Source organism: Agelaius phoeniceus, chromosome 3, assembly GCF_051311805.1.
Source record: "Agelaius phoeniceus isolate bAgePho1 chromosome 3, bAgePho1.hap1, whole genome shotgun sequence".
In the NCBI taxonomy this organism is placed as follows: domain Eukaryota; kingdom Metazoa; phylum Chordata; class Aves; order Passeriformes; family Icteridae; genus Agelaius; species Agelaius phoeniceus.
The window spans coordinates 3,083,771-3,104,274 of NC_135267.1; the positions used below are offsets into that span (position 1 = coordinate 3,083,771).

Sequence of the window (20,504 nt, forward strand, 5' to 3'; positions counted from 1 at the left end):
TATCTTTTCATACAACTTTTTTTTTTTTTTTTTTTTTTTTTTTTTTTTTTTTTTGTATTTTTTGCACCCTAGAACAGCTCTCTCTTCCCTGCAGGGGAAGTCACTGAGCACAAAGCTGTCCTTCAGAACATACCCTGGTTTCTGTCCTCGTGTCCTATCCCAGGTTCCCATCCTCACCAGGGGATGTAGGACAGATCGATCTCCCAGTGTTGTCTTGATTTATCTTGATTTATTAGCTGAGAGGCTGTTGTGGAAAGGATCAGGGGTAAGTTTCAAAGGGGCCTTTCCTGAAGGCATCTTGCCAAATCCTGTCTCATGCCTGATGCTTTCCAGCTCAGACTCAGGGAAAGAAGAAATACATCCATAGAAGGGGAGCAGGACAGGAAGGTTGTGATGTTAATTTGCTTTCAGTGACTTTTTCAGGCACCCTGGCACTCGTGAGGCCATGTTTGCCCAGGCCACAGGGTGTGTTTCTGTTAGTGGAGCTGCTTCAGGTATTTCCTCAGCTCTTCAGACACACTGAAATACCTTTGGTATAAAGCAAATTTCCATTTTGCTTCTTGAAGCTGCTGTATAATTAAACAGAAAGTGCTATTTCCTACTTTGTGACAGCTCAGGTGGCAGCACAACCTACATGAATCCCACCTGGGTCACAGCTCACCCTGTCTGTGTGATCCTTTCCCTCTTGATGAAGACAAGACAGATTTTCCTAAGTGGCCATCAGCTCCTTGGATTTCCTTCTACCTTGGAAATAGGAATTCGAGCTGCCTTTGTGTATCTTTAGGGTGTCTTTGATAATACTTTATATTTTTCCCATTTGAATGGTTTCATCACCTGTCTTGTCTTTTTTTTTTTCACGAGCAGGAGTGAGAGGATGGGCCTGACTTTTAACCCTCTGGGAAACACAGTGTTTATTGTCCTTAGGGGCTACACTAAGCATGAGACCCGCTCCCATCCCAATAGAAGAGCCAGAATGGAGACAGACGCCTCCCCCAGTCACAGCTACCTCTGGGACCTTCAGACTACGGCGAGGCAGTCGGTTCACGTGGAGAAAGGAGTGCCTGGCTGTTATGGAGAGGTATGTGCTGGCTCTCTGAGGGGGTTTGGAGATGGGAGTTCTAAAGCCAAGTTCTAAAGGACTTTTCCCTGCTCTGGTGAGCACCAGTGTTTCTTTCATTAAGCTGTTGTAGCCTCGTGCAAGCCTGTAAGAATTGGATTTGTGATGATGGAGTGGGAGGAGCTGTTTTGCCTCTTGGGTTGTTTAAAAAATTGTAACACTGCTCTGGACAAGAGCTCTTTATTTTTGTACATCATGTCCTTAGCTCAGTCTGAGCTTGTTGGTGTTCAGCTCTTTGCTTTTGTAGAAACTTTTCCACTAATCCTGATCCAGGCTCTCTTGGGAGGGTCTTGCAAGCTCTTTCCATTCTGCATTTCTCCTTTCCACTTTACTGACTTGTCCCCATGATGCCTCGTGGTGGTTTAAAGTGAATACCATCATTTCAGCAGCGCTGTAATTGTTTGGGATGCAGAACTTTGCCTCACAAGCAGTAGATTCCTAGTCCAAAAAGGCTCTTAGAACCCTCTTACATGAGCTGGGAGCAGCACAGAGCAAAGTGGATCTTTCAAATCCCTATGCAGAGTGGCAGGTGATCATTAGAGCTCCCAGCTCTCCTCTCTGAGCCCGGGCATGCTTTGCCTTTCCCTCTCCTTACAGGAATGTCTCTTTTGTGGATAATGCTGTACAGTAGAAAAAGGCTGGGGAATTTGAGTGTAGTTTAGGGATAAATGTTTATTTCTGTCCAGGGCTAAAAGGCTGGGAGGAGGTTTTTCCCCTCTGAGAGCGTGAGGAGCCTCCTTTCCATGGAAGGACTGGATGACTGTGTGTCATACTCCCAGGTTTGCATTCCCAGTGAGATCTCAGTCAGCAGATTTGTAGGATGTGTTTTTACCATTTCTTTAATGCTTTCCTTTCCTCTTGCTTGCTTGGGGGTCTTGGGAACTGATTAGGAGCAGGAGAGCATCATTTGCCTGAGCTGAGGCTGAAATCCTGAACTCCCTCAGGAACACAGGCTGGACACACTGCTGTGTCTTTGCAGGACTGGAACCAGTAACTTAAATGTTTGTTTGCCTGTTCTGCCCTGGCACTGATATTTTATCTGACATTGATATTTTTGGCTTTGCCTGAATGTTTCCCCAAAGGAAATAATGTAAATGTTTGAAATCTGTTCTGCTTTGTTAGACCCAACTAATGCAATGCCCTGTGATCTGATAGTGTGTTTTTCTAGTGTCCCCCTCCACAGAGGTAGAACAAGGGGCAGGACAGCATCTTTAGCACTTTGAAATGCTTGTCTGACTGTCCTGATTGTGTGTGCAGAAGGACAGAACCACCACAGCTCTGTGTGCCTTCAGGGCAGTAGCATCTCCTGATCAACTCTGTGTGTGAAATGCTTATTGGGAGTGGAATTAGAGCTCTTTGGGCATGGCTGGTTTTGAGCATGGCTGGTTTTGGGCATGGCTGGTTTTGGGCATGGCTGGTTTTCTCCCTGGTTTCTGTCTGGCCCAAAGTGCAGTAACTGCTGTTATTTGCTGTTTGAACCCTGATTGTGCCTCAAACTCCTTTGCTGGGGAAACTGCTGATAGAGAGCTGAGCAAGCCACCCTTTCCTCATCCACCTCTCTCCTCCAGCCAGTCTCTGCTGGGACACTCTAGAAATTAAAACTCTGGTGTCTTAATGGATCTGTTAGAAATGTGTGAGATTTGGGTTTGGGTATTGAAAGAATCAAGTTGGTCTTGACACTGGAAATCATCCAGTTGTGAATGCAGATACATAATCACTCAATCTAATTTTTCATTAAATTCTTCTCTGTGTCTTGTGCTCTGTAAGGTCTTTGCTGCCAGGGTTTTCTCCTTATTCTGCTGCCGCCACATTGCCTTAATCCTGGCTTTTAATATTAATTTGCCAAGCCCTTGGCTAGGTCACTGTGGGTGCTGGGTTTCACAGCCTTGTGTGGGGTACTGAGAAGCAAAGCTGAGGAGTTTTACTCGAGGCAAGAACACAGTAAAAGTGTTGTGTGGCAATAAAGCTACACCATAAAGCAATGGGGATATGGTTGTTTAACTGTTGTGCTTTAATAGGCCTCGTTGAGCTATGAGGATGAGCTGTTTTATGTGACAAATTTTGAAAGAGTGGGAGAAAAACGCTCTTTTGGAAGCCCTTGGAAAAAAAAAAAATCACTAATTTCACTTACAGGGCACTGGAGTTTTCCAGGCTTGGCCATGATATGACTCATAACAGCAGCAGGATGAAGGTAACCAGACCCCTCTGGCCCAAGCAGATCAGGTTTCTCTGATGCCCCGGGGTCAGGAATAAGCATTTGGCCACTGAAATGGTGTTTGGCATTGCCTGTGGGCAGGTGCCATTTGTCTGGTAATTTGCATTTTCCTCTGCAGGATTAAGTTTTGACTCTTAAGTGGAGGCATCTCAGTTTAATGGACTGTTTTCCCTAATGAAATTCATCTTTCAGTGCACTGAGTTTGTGTGTCCTGCAGCTTCTGGCTTTGATGTTGGTGCACACAAGGATTTGGGCACCTGGTTTGGAGTTGCTGCTCTGGGAACCTCAGCAAAGTGCTCGTTCATTTGGGCTGATACCTGTCCAGGAAGGAGAAACAGAGATCCAGGAGACAATTCCATCCCACTAATGCACTCAGAGGAGGACTCTGTGCTTTCTGTCCTCTCTGGCTGCCTCCTGCAATTAGAACTAACTTTGATGGCTTAGTTTAATGCCTGAAGATAAGAGGGAGGAATCCAGACCTGAGAGGAATCTCTGCAAAACTCCTCCTTCCCTCTGAAATGCTTTTGTGATGCTGTAGAAACATTTTTTTTGGCTGAGGATGGGGGTGTTGACCTGCTCCATCACTTAATTGTGCCCCCTGCTTTTGCTTTTGTCTTGGATTCAGTCAGTAAAAATTGTAGTTGCTAAGAGTCCATGTGTCAAACCAGCTGAGAGCACTTCAAGGGAAGAATCTGAAAGCAAAACAGCAAAATTTTGAGGGATTTGTTTCTTAGGAGCAGGCTCTCCAATTGAAAATGCACAGCACCGGTCAGGATTTGATCCATAAACTGAATGAGAAAGGTGAGGGTTGAAGGGACAGTTTCTCTTTTTTAAGAAAGATTTAACTCAACTAAAAAATTCCAGTTCAATTAATTATTATATTGGTGCCAACCTGATAGAATGAAGATTAGAGTTAGGGCCATATCCTGAAATGTCTGATGTACCTGAGGGTCTGAGTACAGGGTATGTGTATTAAATGAACTAATTGGTTTATACTGGACTTCCAGGATGCTGCTTGTGGTTTCTGTAATTCAATTCTCCAGCCTTTACTGCTTTTTTGGAATCCTCCCAGGGTAGTTTATTAATCCCTGCTCTGAGATTTTTTGGACAATAGATTCAGGTCTCTTTATCCCTTTACTTTTTTATTTTTCTGTAGATATCTCCCTGAATATTTATGTTCTGAAGGTTAAGAGGAGCAGTGGTTCCAGAAAGTAAAGTTCTATATTTAACTGCAGACTAGGTGTGGTTCAGACAACTGCAGTGCTACTGATGCCAACCTTGACCTGTTCTCTTCTGGAGCCTCCTGCTCCTGGAATATGCTGAGTTTTGAGTGTGTCGAGGTTGTTGTGTGGCTTTGCCCTCCTTTGGGAGAAGAGCTAAGACTGCAGGAGTCCTTTCTGTGCAAACCTGAGGTTAAACTTGAAAGCCTCTTTCTGGTTCACTTTCGTGTTCTTTTTTTGTTACGTCTTGTCCCACAGATAGTGTTGTGTTGTTTTGTTTTTTTTTTTCTTTTCTCTGCTTTGCTTCTTCTCTTCAACCCCTCTCATTAGAAGTATGAAATTGAAAATTTCCCTTAGGGCTTTCTCTTTTTTTTTTTTAATGAAGCTGTGTTGTCTTGTCAGTCTATTTTTTTTTTTATTATTATTTTTTTCCTCTCAGTGATTTATGCTTCTCTTCTAATCATATGTTGGAGTTGAGGATTATCTTCTTTTTCAGGCAAAAAAATAACTAAGATTGGCAGCAGAATCAGTGATTTTATACCCATTTTAAGGCACTTTTCATGAAGACTGTTTAAGACTGGGGGGGGGAGTTGAGTGTTGTTTTTAAGTATATGCTTTATGCAAAGATTAGATTAAAATAACTGTAAATTCTGCCCTAAACAAAAATGAATAATTCATCAGTTGAACGTATTTCAGTTTGTCTAGGGAGCAGGGGCTTTGCTTTCTGGTTGAGGGTTATTTGGTTTGATTTTATGGCTCTGGATTTGTATTTTAACACTTGTCTGTGCTTCTGAAGCTTCATTTGTAAAGGTGTATTTAGATTAAAAAAGACTGAGATGCTATAGATCCCCATCATCCCCATTTCCTAGGTAGCAAAACAGAGTCAGGTGTTTCACTTGGCTTTATTCAGAAGAGAAATGGGTGTAGATTTCCCAAGATAGGGGGGTACAGTTTCGTGCTGCAGCTGAGCTGAATTAACATTTTGTCACCAGCTCATCCTTAGGTGTTACCCTGCCTCACCACCCTTCTCAATTCCTCCTCCTCAGTTTCCCTGCTCCTGCCACCCTGGGCTGTGCCAGAGATGTTTCTTGTCTGATGGAAATAGCAGCCAATTCAGCCTGCTTCAGGAAAAATAAAATCCTTTTTATTTCCCCTTGCGTTTTCCTGAATTGTTTTGGCTTGCTGTGCCAGGGCCGTGCTGGGGCAAAGGACAGGAATGCACAGCTGGGACCACCAGGAAGGGCAGGTTTAACAAAAAGATGGTGATTCCCTCAGTTTGGAGTTGTTGGGTCTGCTTGGTTTTGTTCTGATTTTGTTTGGTTTGTGTTGGGTGAGTTCCTGGTTTCTTTACAGGCATGGTTGTACTGGCATTGTGGAAGAGGGGTCCTTTGATTTTTCCAAGGTATAGGAAAGCATTAGGTCCATGAGGATCAGAGGGATGGAGCACCTTTCCCCTGAGAGAATTAGGAGTTTCCAGCCTGGAGAAGAATCTAGGCAAAGCTTGGAGCACCTAAAGGGGCTCCAGGAGAGCTGGAGAGGGACTTGGGACAAGGATGGAGGGACAGGACACAGGGAATGGCTTCCCACTGCCAGAGGGCAGGGATAGATGGGATATTGGGAGGGAATTGTTCCCTGTGAGGGTGGGGAGGCCCTGGCACAGGGTGCCCAGAGAAGCTGGGAAGTGTCCAAGGCCAGGGTGGACAGAGCTTGGAGCAACCTGGGATAGTGGAAGGTGTCAGAATTGTAACAAGATGAAATTTAAGGTCCCTTTCCAAGTCAAACCATTCTGTAATTCCATGATTGCTGTGGCATCACTGCCCATCTCTGTCTGATTTAACCATTTGTGGCTTTGTTTCCCTTCCAAAGCTGAGGAAGGTCATCTCCATGCCGAGACCAGTCACTGCTGCATTCCCATCACGGTGCTGGGAGATTCAGCCTTGTTTCCCTCCTGGAAGAGGCAGATCCCACCCTGGTCCTGAGGCAGTGCCCTGGGCATGGTCCTGGCCCCAAGTGAGATGAGGCCTGACGTGCCTTATTAGAAATCCTTCCGACTGTGAAAGCGCTTTTACTGCAGCTCTCCTGAGCGCCGGGGCTTCCACGGCTTCCCTGGGGACCAAGAGAGCTCTATTAGCTCCTGAAATTCAGTTAGGAAATTTTCTTAGTTAATTTCATCCCATTACTCTTAGTTATGTCTTCCAGCAGAACCTTAATACCGGCCCCATAGGGGATCTAAGTTTCCTGTGCAAGGCTTTGGAGGAGATTTAAGTTTGGGATTCATTGCGTTTCTCCCTTTCCAAGCTGACAGCAGAGCAGGAAGTAATGTCCTTTGGCCCCTTCCATTAGGCTGCTACATTGTTAGAAACAGAACAGCAGCTTCTCATCAATATAACCATGGCCACGGGTTGGCTCGGGAATGCTGCTCCTCTTTCCTGGGTTTGCTGGGAGGTCAGCAGGGCTGGGAATTATCTCTGCTGTCCCTGTGACCCTCAGGTGTCCTTGAACCTTTTGGTGACTGGTTGTTCTCAGCTGTAAAATATCCACTACCAGCTTAAGAGATGAGTCAAGCCAAGGGAAAAGTGCCAAAAGCCTCTAATTCTTGGGTTACCAAGGAATATTGGCATTAGGAAAAACTTCCTGACTTCAGGAATGGCACAGCACTAAGCAGGTTATCTACAGCAGCTACAGAACATTTCTCAGGAGCAAATCAGCTGAAATCTGTCAGAATGGCTCTGAGATACTTGATCTTAATGCAGAGAGAAACATCAGGTGATTTCTTTATATTTTTTCCAGCTCTTTCAATCCTGTCATAAGGTGTTCATTAGTCAGCAACTTCCAGGGGGAGATTCAACTTCATTAAATCCTTTGAGATGCAGGGAATGGGGTTTTTTTTAGGATCTTTGCTGTTTGTGCTCCTGAAATGCTTCGAGATCTGAGCGAAGGCACTTTGCAAAGGCACCCAGCAAAGTTCACTTTACCACTCACACTAAGGCAAGATCATGTGGCTGTGTGAAGGTTCAAGTGGTTTGGCTCAGGGTCATTGCTCTGTGTCTTCATAAAATGCAAGAGCAGCCATTTTCTGCTTGGCACACAGGATCTGCCTTATTTTGCATTAGATCAAGCTCTGTTCCCTCTCAGACATGCATAATATACAAGCTTCCTATTCTAATCAGATGTAAGCAAATCCCAGTTGTTTGGCAGATTGCAGGCAGTAAAATAGAATGTAAGGATATCTGCCCAAAGCCTCACCTGACTCTGGTTTCTTCAAGGATCCAGCACCTAATGAGTTATTTTGCTTTCTAGAGAGCTCAGGTGCTTTTTGTATCCTTGTGTTGTCTCTCTCTCTCTTTTTTTTAAAATAATAAAAGATGATCTGTGGGAGGGGCAGCTCCTTGCAGCAGACCTCAGATAAAATTCTTGTGTCTGCCAAGGTCAGAATAACTGAAATCAACATTTAGAAAATGCAACTTTGTCAGTCTGGTCTGTAACAGCTCTGGCTGGTGCAGCAAACCCACATTTTAGAAATGGGAATTCTCCTCCAGTCCAGATACTCTGCTGCATTTCTCCAGCACCAGTTGAGATCCTCAGTGTTCTGTCCCCCTGCTCATGAAGGTGACAAGCAGGATCTCATCCCCAGGTGATGATGGTTGTGATGTTTATCACTTTTTCTACCTCTGCTCTTCATCCTGTGCCTGGCTCACAGCTGGCCAGCAGCCATGTGGCTGTGGACAAAAGCTCTTATCTCCTATCCTGTATTTTTAATCCTGTTATTGCAGCTCTGGGCGTTCTTATTATTCACATAAATATGTAATTCCTTCTAAATCCTGCTAAGGTCTTCAGGGTACTTCTGGAGAACTAATTATACCTAGTTTCATTTTAAATGCTAAAATGTGTTTAAAAAGTCAAAGGTCCCTTTGGCATGAGTATCATGAGAAAGAATAAGGCAGAACTTTGCATTTATCCAGGATCATTCTCTGTATGTGCTGCTATCAATGTGCTGCTCATTTATCTCCTCTCTGAACTTAACAGTCACTCTCTTATCTCTTCCCAGACACCAAGGCTTCCCTTGCCTCTAATAATATTAATTGTCACTCTTCTCTGGACCTTTTCTATTCTTACATTCAATTTCCAGTGACCTGGGGCAGGTGAGTGGGGACCCAAGCAGAGCTGATTTCCATATTTCCAGGGTAAATATTCCAGCTGAATCCAAGTCCTCTTGTTCTCTGACCTCCAGCCTAACATCTGTTTTTTTTTTTTGCTGATCACTTTTGTGTATTGATTGAGAGTCTCATCTTGGAATAGTCTTTCCTGAAGAGCTACTACTGATTTAGACCTGGTCATGTACATGAGGAGTTGGAATTTGCTCTTTTCCACGTGCAGTGCTTTGCTTAATGCCAAGATAACAAATGAAGTTCAGTCGTGGGAGTGTTAATTGCTGTGAATTTCAAAAATACCAGCTTTATTTGTATCCAGTATAAATAATTCTCCTTGCAGAACTCTCTTTACTGTAACTGTTCATGCCAGTTGTTCTAGGGCACAGCTTGAGTGAGTCAAGGGCTTGTGCTGGGTTCATGCACAGAACCTCTTGCTCTTTGCAATCATGTTGAGACCTCTAGATGCTGCCTGCTGTAAGGACAGTGTAAAAACAGAGGTTTGGTGCTGTGATTTCTGTCTCTTCGAGCTTTCTTGATTTGCCTCAGTCCTTCATGGTGTTGTTTTTCCTGTGATGATCCTGTTTGAAGGACACAGAAGGAATTAGGAACAAAAAGCTTGTATTAATCAGCTAAATTGTTCTTTTCTCAGGTATTCTAACGTGGATTCAGGAGGCAGGGAAAGCCATGACAATCTTGTCACACAAACTGTGTGAAGTGGCCCCTGGCAAGTTCAGGCTGCATTTTATGTGGTTGTTCATAATGTTTGGGCTGTCCAGAACAGCTCCAAGCTGTGGGAAGTTTCCCCTCCCAGCAGGATTCATCCAACCCGTGTGTTATGTTACCCCTGGAACAAACCCCCTGAAGTGAATTGTCAGGACCCAGGACATTCCTCTGACTACCCTGAGTGATTTGAAACCCCAGCAAAGAACTCAAAGACCTTAGCACAAAGTCAGAAACACCTATGCCTTTGATTTTAGTCCATAGAAAAAATTACCAACTTGTGTGAAAATTTACAAGCCACAAAAATTTGAGTAAAATGATAGCTCATTTGTCACAAAGTGAAAAAGTAAAATTTTAAAGTTTTAGAATGGAAGTTCAAAAAACAAAATAAAAGAATCTGAGCATGTCCTGTCCTTCTTCTCCTTCTTCTTGTCCTCCATCTTCTACTAAGATGGTGACACTTTTTAATTAGTTGAAAATAAAGACAAACTGTCTAATATAAGTAATAAGTATTGGAAAATTATTATAAATAAAGTACACATAATTCATAGTATAAAAAGTTAACACCACCCCAAGGGCAGTGGCTGTGCCACAACCCAACCTGCTAAAATAATCTCAACAAGTTAAAGAAAGATTGTAATAAATAAAAGAAAAATAAACAACCCTGAAAAGCAAAACCAACAAATCTTGACTTCTTCAGTTGCAAAGCTGAAAAAAAAAAACCAACTTTCTAATACCTCGGGGATCATCTCAACCACCACAAAAACCCAAAAGTGAATGACAGAATTCACTTCCTGAGTGGTCTGGGAAGTGTTCAGAAGGAATTCAGGACCAGGCTGGCACCATGTCACTCTGCTTTGCTGCAGCCAGGGCTTTGCTGCTCCTGTCAAAAAGGAGGATCCAGGAGCACCACCCAGCCCAGACTGGGTTTATAATTTTAATTTAATTTAAATTTAATCCCAGACAATAGGATTTTCCCATTCCTGCTTTCCAGAGCTGTGCAGAGCCTTCCTGCTGACTCTCACTGCAGCTCAGCTCTGAGCAGAGTCCAGCCCTACCTCAGCCAGAGGAAATTCTCTGCCATGGAGTAACAGATGGGAGGTCTTTACACAAGTAATAAAGAGAGTCATTACCAGCATAGTGAGGGAGGAAAATTCCAAAGTCAGACTCTTAAGTTGTTGCATCATATATTTATGGGCTCTTGGTCAGACTGTGGAGCACTTTAAAAGTGTTTAAATGGAGCACCTGAAAAAATGTTCTATCAGAGAACCATATGGGCTTTAGCCACAAAAAGTCATTACCACATCCTAGATTATTTTTTATTCTTTTGGGGTTGGTTTTTTTGTGGGTTTTTTTTTTAATTTTTTTTTTTTTTGTGATCCAGGATAACCCAGCTTTCATATTTGTTTGATTTTCCTTTGGAACACACGTAAGATTTAATTTGTTTTGAATACTTTGCTGTGTGTGAGTGAGGAACTCTGTCAGCAGCATAGAAGTGCCTTTTATAAAAATGCTTTTCTCTCTGGATAGGGAATAGCAGCATCCCCATCTATGTCAGGCTTGGCCTTTTTGGTGCTTTTGTTGCATTGTATCTTTTGGTCACAGTGACTTCACAAGAACTGATCTTCCCAGCTGATGATCTTTTTGTGCCTGTGAAGTTGTTGTTCCCAAAGTGGGTGACCTTGGCTGCTGCACTGTTAAATTTCTGTTTAGTTCTTGCCCTTAGGATTCTCTATTACTTTTTATGGTGCTTCAATTCAGTGTATTGATGTGGCTTCTGACTTTGGTCTCAGCAGATTCATCACCATGTGCAGACTTTCTGTCAGGATCATTAATTGCTTTTGTTTTTAAGATGCTCCAAAGATGATACTTGAGGAGTATCCCTGATTGTTGTCTTCAATACCATTATTTTTTCAGCCTCTTCTTAGTTAGATGTTTCCTTTCTACCCTATCTCGTAATTATGCTAACCTTTGTATTTCCCAAAATCATGAATAATTTCCCATTTGTCACTTTATCAAGTCCAAAAATGCTAAAAATAATTAGTTTTTCTGGTCAACAATTCCTCAGTTGGCTTTGGAGCTTTCCTACCAGCACTGTTTAAGTCTTGCCTCCTAAAGGATTGTCCCCAGGAAACTCAGCTGATCTGAGTGAGGGTGACAGTGACATTTAAGAGGAAGCACATGGCAAAAACCATGGCTCAGGGCAAGGAGCACAAATCTTGGAGGAAAGAGCTGTGGATTGATTTAATCTGGTTTCTTGGCTCTGTATCTTTTAACTTTGATGCTCTTCTACCTGTAAATTCTTGTAATAATATTAAAGAGTAAGATGAAGAAAGAGAGTTTCAGAATACTTTGAAAGGAGTTGGTGATTTGGGTATAAAAAGTGCTCTTGAAATATGAAACATGATGGACGTTGGTAAATGAAATAATCTTTTGAGTCTTTAGTGCTTATTTTTTACAAGATAATTATTCACTATCCTGTAGGCAAAAAAAAAAAGAAAATAGTAAAAAATTTGGATAATAAATGCAGGCATTTCCTCTCCCTATGGATGGTTAGTGGTCACTGAACAATCTTTAGCAAATAAAGAAAAAGATGATGCTGCTGCTGCCAGGTTTGAGAAATATTCTTTAAAGATCCCAAAGTTTCCTGATGGCTTGAAATGTCTCTTAAATCTCCTTTTTTGCTGTGTTGTCTTTGAAGAACCTCCTGAAGTTGGTCTTGGCACTGTAGTAGTTTAATTCACTGGCATTACTGGGTTCATTCATTATTTCTCATTTTCCTTTGCTTCTGTCCATCTCTTGTATTGTATTTATGTTGCAAGGGAAGAACAGATTGATATTTAAAAATTAAATACATTTTCTGCTACCTGGCTGTAAAACACTTAATGGGATAACAATTTTGGCCCAGATCTTGGAGATACTGTGTGTTAGGAAAAATACATGTATTGAGCCAAAGTCAGATTTCATCTTGATTTTAGGTGCTGGATATTGAGGTGTAGGATAAGTTCAGGTGCTGCAGGAATTGGCCTTGTCTGTGGAGTCCTGTAGGATCCTTTCATTTAGCTGAATTAATTTTTATTTTCTAAAAATGCAGCAGCAACTGGGGGCTCTGCTGAGCAGAACCAAGTCTGGTCCAAAACTGGAAACTGAAAACAAAACCTTGTGGTTTTTTGAGGGAAAATGCTGGTGGTGATGTTGGGAGCTGTCAGTTTATACTGAGATATTAACCCCAAATTTCATGATTGGTATTTTTCCTCTCCTGGAGGCTTGGGACAAAGGGAGGCTCCAAGATTCCCATCCAGAAGAACTAAAACCTTACTGAAGCTAAAGTGAGGAAAACCTGAGGGACCTTGGTGCTCACACTGACATTATTTACACACATCCAGTGTGGTGGTGTTCACAGGGGTCCCAGGACGAGAGAAGAGAATGTTGACTCCATGTTTAGAAGGCTGAGTTATTATTTTATGATATATATTATATTAAAACTATACTAAAAGAATAGAAGAAAGGATTTCATCAGAAGGCTGGCAAGCAAGAAGAAGAAGAATGATAACAAAAGCTTGTGTCTGACCAAGAGTCCGAGACAGCTGGGCTGTGATTGGCCATTAATTAGAAACAACCACATGAGACCAATCGCAGATGCACCTGTTGCATTCCACAGCAGCAGATAATCATGGTTTACATTTTGTTCCCGAGGCCTCTCAGCTTCTCAGGACAAAAAAATCCTGAGGAAAGGATTTTTCATAAAAGGTGTCTGTGACACATCCAGGGCTGAGCATCCCACTAAAGCAGAGTTTTGAGGCAGGGATGGGCTGTTATCAGAATACCCAACCAGATGAGCTGAAAACTGAGCTCTGCCTCTGCTGAGTGGAATATTTTGTTCCAGAGAGCAAACAAAGATGTTCTGAGTAATGTAAAAACCAAGTTTTGCTATTTGTTTATGTTGCCGTATAAAGCCTTGGAACGCTCTGTTGTCCCGTGAGTGGTGTGTGTAAAACCCTCAGTGCTGATTAGAGTTTGTCTGGTTGGAATTGTGGGTTGGAATTGTCTGGTTGGAATTGTGGGGCAGCAGCAGCAGAGCAGCCCTTCCCAGTGGGTGGGCCAGGGCTGATTCCTGGTTCATCCCTCCTTGGAGATGTTTCACCCATGGGCTTGACCCTGCCTTGGCTTTGCTTGTGAGGACCAGATAGTCCAAAATACAACTGAAATAAATAACTCTTGCCCTGTAGCACGTTAAAAAATGAAGATGAGATGTTTGTTTCACAGTTGTTTGCAGAAAGGTTTTGTTTATCACTCACAAAGTCCAGCGCATTTAATGCACATAAATATCCCTGCAGCATGGAGGTCTCCATTTAAATATTCCAAGTAAATAAAAGGGAACAAGAGATCCTATTATTCATGCTTAGATGCCTTGTTAGGAAGAGCTTTGAAGATGCAGTTTGCTTACACAAACCAGCAGGACAATTCTCACTTTATCTTGTCTCGATGTGTTGGTTACTTGCTGGTTTCAAAAAATGTGCACTTTTATTTTATGAACAATTTAGTGAACTGCGTTGGCTTTGAGAGTCTGATGGTGCCAGTAAGTTTAAGTTTAAGGATATTCAAAATCTCAGCTTTCAGTGTCTTCAAAAATGTCCACTTTTATTTTATGAACAATTTAGTGAACTCTCTTGGCTTTGAGAGGCTGGTGGTGCCAGTAAGTTTAAGGATATTCAAAATCTCAGCTGTCGGTGTCTTCAAGGTGCCTTGCAAAAAGTATCTGTGTGTTTCAAATCGCTGCAAACTCCAAATCTTGCCATTCAGGAGAGGCCTGTTGTGTAATTTCAGAAATGCTCTTATCACCAAATCCAATTAGAAGGAAGAGTAAATCGCCACCTCGGATGTCTTAACTATTCTTTTTTTTAATTGTTAATTATCTCGACAGTAGGGTGCTAGAGATTAGGAGGCACAGATTATCTTTTGCAAGTACAAGGCTTTCAGAGCTATTATCAATTAATTCTGCTTCTAAACAAATTTTAGGATAATATGAATAGCTTGATAGGATTGTGGTCCTCGAGACCACTGTCAAAATTCTGAGAAAATGATGTTGAAAGAATGAAAACCTCGTTGTTCTGTCAGCTTTGAAGGTCATCCAGCTTTACCCACTCCCGTGCAAGGTGTATTTTTGGCATTTTAATCTACGTGGCAGAGGAGATTCCTGCTAAGAAACATCAGTGAAATGCCTCTCTTGGAGTTTAGACAGCGACTTGTAAAGCTGGAATTGAGAGTCAGCTCTGTTGTGTGAGGGTTTTTAATGTGTGCTGACATGGCTCTGGAATTTATGTATTCAGACACGTCCTGAGGTGTGAAATAATTTCAGTTTCTCTCTGTCTGGTGCTCTAAGTGATCTAGGGCTGGTGAGATCTCTCCTCTAGATTTGCACTTGCAATGAAAAGAAATCCAAGAATGAAACATTTCTTAGAGTGAGAGATTTAAAAACTGTGCTGTCCCTGGACAGAGTGTGGCCATACCCTGGGCCTGAAAGCTCAAGTGGGGAATGAGAGAGATTTTTAAAAAATGAGGATTTTTTTGCAGTTTATTTCCAAAGGTGATATAAAGTTACAGTAGATTCTGCATTGGATAAATCCCAATTTTTTTATGTTGTGACTGGATATGTGTGCAGGTTGGACAGAAGATCTGGGCTTAATTCTGGGCTTCCAGAATTGCTGGGACACCTCTTGTCAGTGCTGTAGGAGAGGTCAAGCTACAGTCCTGCAGTGGTTTCTCCATTCCTTCAAATCCATGGACCTGTGGAATCCATTGGCTAAATGGTGGTGCTGTGGAAAAAGCAGCAGAGAGCTGCAGCCATCGTGTTTGTCAGTGGTTTGTCTGGGCCAGGGATTCTTTTCTTAGATTTGTTTTGCTGCTTAGGTCTGGTTGAGCTGATGCCTCAACTGAAGTTCATCCAGAGAGCTGCACTTCCCATCCTTGCCTGGTTATGTTTTGCAGTCCTGGGGGAAGTTCTCAGCTCCATCAGAGTTTATCTGTGGAGGGGATATCTTAATTTTGCTGTCAAAAATAAAAATGACTTTATATCATGGGTTTAGTTGACACCCATGTCATTACTAGGGAATCAGTAAAAATATCAGGAGATAAAACTGGTGGTGTCATCTGCTGACCTCACTGAGAGTGGCATTAGTGATATTCTTGGCCAGTATTTACTGGGAAATAAACCAGTCATTACACTTTCTGATGAGATTATGCTCTGAATGTCACTCCTCTGACAGTCTGTCTCATGCCATGCTGAGATAAGATCTCAGGCACAGATGACAGACTAACTTCAGAAATATTTCCATTGATTTGACAGCCTGAATAATAGTTCTGCTACAAGCCACAAAGGCTGGAACAGTGACCTCTGGCTGCTGGGTGGTACTGGGGTGATAAATGTACTAATGAGAGATAAATAGGTAACTACATTTGAGTGTTTTCTGTACCTTGTCAGTGGAAAGCAGAGGAACTCATGGGAGGGAAACCAGATAGGGAGCTGAAATTACAGGCATCTTATCAGAGCCAAAGGAGCAGCTTTCACCTCATGTATTTTGAGACACCAGAGAATTTGGCAGGGAGCTCCAACCCTGGGGACAGCACAAGCTTCTGTTCATCCACAGGGGTGGGAGCTGGACAGTTCTGCTTTTCCAACCCTCTCTGGGCTGTTGGCCCAGCCTGTGGCTCTGGCTTTGCTTTCAGCATCCCTTGGGAGAGGATCTTTGGGAGCTGCTGTGGAAGGAGCTGGGCCCAGCTGCCTTTTCAGCCGTGTCCTCCCGCCTCCCTTGGCTGCACAACCGCTGCTCTTGGCACGTGGGGGGAGCTGGACCAGGGAGGCAGCTGGGCACAAAACATTCCTGCAAAAAGGGAATGAAGGAGAGGATGGGATCATTCCCTTTGCTCTGTGATTAAATTGTGTTAAGCTGGACTGCAGCCTGAAGATAAATCTCCCATTTCTGGAAGTGTCCAAGGCCAGGTTGGATGGGGCTTGGAGCAGCCTGGGATAGTGGAAGGTGGCCCTGCTCATGGAAAGGGGTGGGAATTATAGAGGGTCTTCAAGGTCCTCCCAGCCCAAACCATTCTGTGACTCTGTGGTCTCAAACAGAGGAGTTGGAGCCCCCACAAGAGTGCCAGGATATTTCACTTGCAGGTGAAGCTCTCACAGGGGTAGAAGTGGGAACCCAGGGATGCAAACACAAAGTGAGGGAGTGAGCTTGCAGCATGTCTGCTGTTCTTCAGTAAATATCCATCTGTGTATTCTTGCCACCCATTAATTTCAAGGTCAGTTGTCCTGCAGTGAGGGTGATCTGTGTCCCCCTACCTGAGTGACCTCACCTGAGGATGATTCAGCTGCAGCAGCACTATGAATTGTTACCTGCAACACATTTGAGCCCCTCCACTCTGAACCCCTGCCACACTTGGAAGTTCTAACTGTTAGGTTCTGCTGTAAACCATGCATTTCCTCAACTTGGGGTCTTTTGATCAGTTTTGGGGGGCTTTATCTCTTTCCTTATCTGGAAAAGCACCAACTCCACCCATCCTTCCGTGGTTGTCATTTCAGACACTTCCCTGGCAGCTGCAAAGCTGATAGGAAGCAACAAAACTTCCACTGTGGATTATCAGGAACACTACTGAGGCATTGCTTAATGCATCTGATATCTCAGCCTCGAGAACAGAAGGGCAAAAAAAAAAGATTGGCAGCTATTGCAGGAATTCAGAGAGGGGCACCTTGGTGAAGAGCTGGGGGGAGACTTCTCCTTCCATTACAGAGCCCTGGGCTGAGATGGATTCCCTCTCCATCATTGTCCTAAGCACATTATCCCTGAAAGAAAGAGGGTTTCTCTGAATCTGCAATTTTTCTAGGCTTCAGTGTTATTGAAATGAAACGGCTTCAAGGATATCTACATTCTTTACCATCATATGGATTCTCATCTCATGTAAATTATTTGGCCACTTTTCATTTTAATCCTCCACTGTCATTTTCTACAAAAGAGATCATTTGGTTTCTTCATGGAAGGTATTCAGCTGACAGCTGCCCTTTGTCTAGAAAGCAGTGTGCCTTTGCAGGAGTTACTTGTGCCTGTTCCTTTTCTTTTTTTTCCTTCCTTTTAAGTTCATATGGCTTCATATTTTTCATCTGTAGCTTTCAGAAACTTTTCAGACTGTGAACAGGTTTGTGGCTGTGAAGGGAATTTCAGACATCCTGCGTTCTTTCCCTGTGTACCTGGCTGATAAGAAACAGAACTAGAGGGCAGAATAATTAATTTACTGCAAGAAGAACTGTTGTCCAAAAAAATCACAGTGTTTTCACAACTTCTACGTGAGCAAACAAAATAGTCAGTGATGAAGTCTTGAATTTTTTTCCATGGCTTTCTTATCTTGGAAACTTAATTATTCTCATCTGCTTCTCAGGAATCATAGAATCATATAACTATAGAGTCATTAGGGGTGAAAAAGACCTTTAAGATCATCAAGTCCAGCCATCAACCAGCATCATGTTCACCACTAAACCAGGTCCTCAAGTGCCACGTGGTGGGAGGTTTAAAATGTTGTGCTTTGCCACAAGACCTTGATGGGATGGGGATGAAATGTGATGTATTGGTAGAGTTTATGCACAGGGGATTTGGAGGGTGAGGAGGAATATCAGCAATTAAGGTTGGATATTTAGGGTACCTGGAGCTGTGAGACCTTTTCCTTTCAGGTTATGAACTCTGATAAAGCAGCTTGCACTCCTTCAAACACTAAAAGCACAATGTGGTCATGGAGAGGAACAGAATGGCCTCAAGAATGGCCTTAAGCTGAAGGGGGATAGGTTTAGGTTGGATTTTGGGGAGAAATTCTTCCCTGGGAGGGTGTGAGACCCTGGCACAGGTTGCCCAAAGAAGTTGTGGCTGCCCCTGGATCCTTGGACGTGTCCAGGATTGGGTTGGAGCAACCTGGGATGGTGTCAGGTGTCCCTGCCCATGGCAGGATGTTGGAAGTGAATTCTCTTTAAGGTCCCTTCCACCCCACACCATCCTGGGATTGAGTTCTGAGGAGGAGATTCAGTTTTGGGGAGCACAAGTTGAGGGCTGGCCAAGTTTATGGAAGTGTGGGGGAAGGAGAAGTCCCATCATTAATGAGGACAAGGAATAGTCCAGCAGGGGGAGGAGAGGCAGGTTCTAAAATTACTGTCAACAGAGTTTTAAACAGAGTTTTAACTGCTCCACTAGTTCCCCTTCCAGGTGGTACCTACTTGACTTTGGGATCCCCACAAAAAGGACCAGGACAGCTGTGTGAGAAAAACTCACTGAGATTTTTAATGCTTTTTCATAAATTGAGATTTAGGGTGAGAAGAATTTCACATTTTCTAGTGAGAATCACTTTTCTTGTAGAAATTTTTAGGCATTTTACGTGAAAAGATCAGAAATTCCTGTTTGAATTTAAAGAAAATGTTTCAGACTGATGAGAAATGTCAGGCAAATTAATTATTTATAACTTAGTTGTAAAATGTTTAGAGATAAGAATTACTGCTTTAGCAGTTTCTGAATCACAAAAATGACTGGAATACACAAAACTCCCTCATTTGCTAGAAGAGATGCCTCATTCCTTGTCCAGTTCTGAGAGTTTGCTCCATCACAGGGAAATTTCCTGTTATCCCAAAGAAAAGTAAGCATGGGCTGAAGTTTTGTTGTTGGTAGAAAATATTTTTATTTGTTGGAGGCAGCAAAAGCCTGGCTATGGCTTGGGAAAGGGACATTGTTGAGTGAGGTGACAAGAAAAGGGTCACTGGTGGCTCTGGTGTTGTCTTTGCTGCTTTAATTAGCGTCTCAATTTCTTGAATTAACAAGAATGGGCACTTCAAGGTCACCCTGATTGATAATTTTATGTATTTTGTAATTCTTCCATGAATGTTGTTTTTTTTGTACATGTGGTGCTGTTTAGGACTCCGGGGCAGGCAATATGTTCATGTAAATAACAGAGCAGCAGTTTTCAGCTGTGATCTCTTGATGCTCCTTTATCTCAGGGTGCTTAGAAGAGGAAATGATTCTTGGCTCTGGGCAGAGGGCAGTGCTCTGTAGGTGGGAGAGCTGAAATATTGTCATGAGTCTGCTGAACTGGGATCTTGAGCTTCTGCTTCCATCACTAACTACTGGAAAAAGCATTTTCTGCTCTGTCTTCCAAGCTCTCCATTCCCCAAAAATCCATCTTTGTCCAGAACCCTGCAGCCCCTTTGAACAGAAATGTGCAGGTTGAGATGGACACACACATCACTTCAAAGGCTGGAATCACACAAAGGGGATAGACGTGGAAGAGGGGAGAATACACTTTAAAAATTACCATGTCCAGAGGGCCTGATGTGCATTCTAAATTCTCATAAAGCTGAACAAAGCCACCAGTCCTGTGTCAGGGAGCTCCTCCTTTGATTCTTCAGTCACCTTAATTCCAGCAATTAGTTTGCTCTAATTTGACAAACTCCCAGCTTTTCCAACACTTGAACTGAAGTTTGAGGCAGAGCTGCCCTTCATTTAGAGAAGATTGAGCTATTCCTGTGGTTCTGTTTGCTCTCTCCTAGGAGATCACCTGGAAGTACATGAATGGTGCAACTCCCTGAGCTCATGTGAGATTTCTGTTACTCACTGAGCAGCAGCTTTGAAATAGGACCCCATTTTGGGCATAGCTGTGACTGTAAATGACTCTGTGAGCAGGGGGATGACATAGTGGCACCTAAAATTCAACCTGAGTGTTCAAAGTTTGGACAGAAACAGTTCCTGTATGGAACAGAATCTGGATTTCCATAGAAAGTAACTGGGGCCATGAATAATGGAAAATAATAATTGCCTCAATATGCCTGAATCTCCTATTACCAAATGATCTACAGTTAAGGAAATAAATATTTTATTTTCAAATCCAGAGCAGCTGTCCAACAGCTGGGCCTGCTGCTGATCAAAGTTGATAAAAGAAATCCTAGGATTATATATTATGGATAATCTACATAAAAAACAGTGGTAGGCCCTGCTTGTGGTGTGATTAGCAGAGTCCATTGAAGAAAACAGGACTTTTTGTTGGTTTTAATG

At 42.8% G+C, this 20,504-nt stretch overlaps 1 protein-coding gene across 9 annotated transcripts in view; it reads left to right on the forward strand.

Moving 5' to 3' along the window:
- The window catches only part of HMBOX1 (homeobox containing 1), a 123,055-nt gene that overhangs the window by 79,184 nt on the left and 23,367 nt on the right, over positions 1 to 20,504 (forward strand). For all 9 annotated transcript variants that reach the window (XM_077176484.1, XM_054630558.2, XM_054630561.2 and 6 more), the window contains one exon: positions 925 to 1,078. In XM_077176484.1, the coding sequence (XP_077032599.1) occupies positions 925 to 1,078 (154 nt within the window). The remainder of the gene's footprint in view (positions 1 to 924; positions 1,079 to 20,504) is intronic.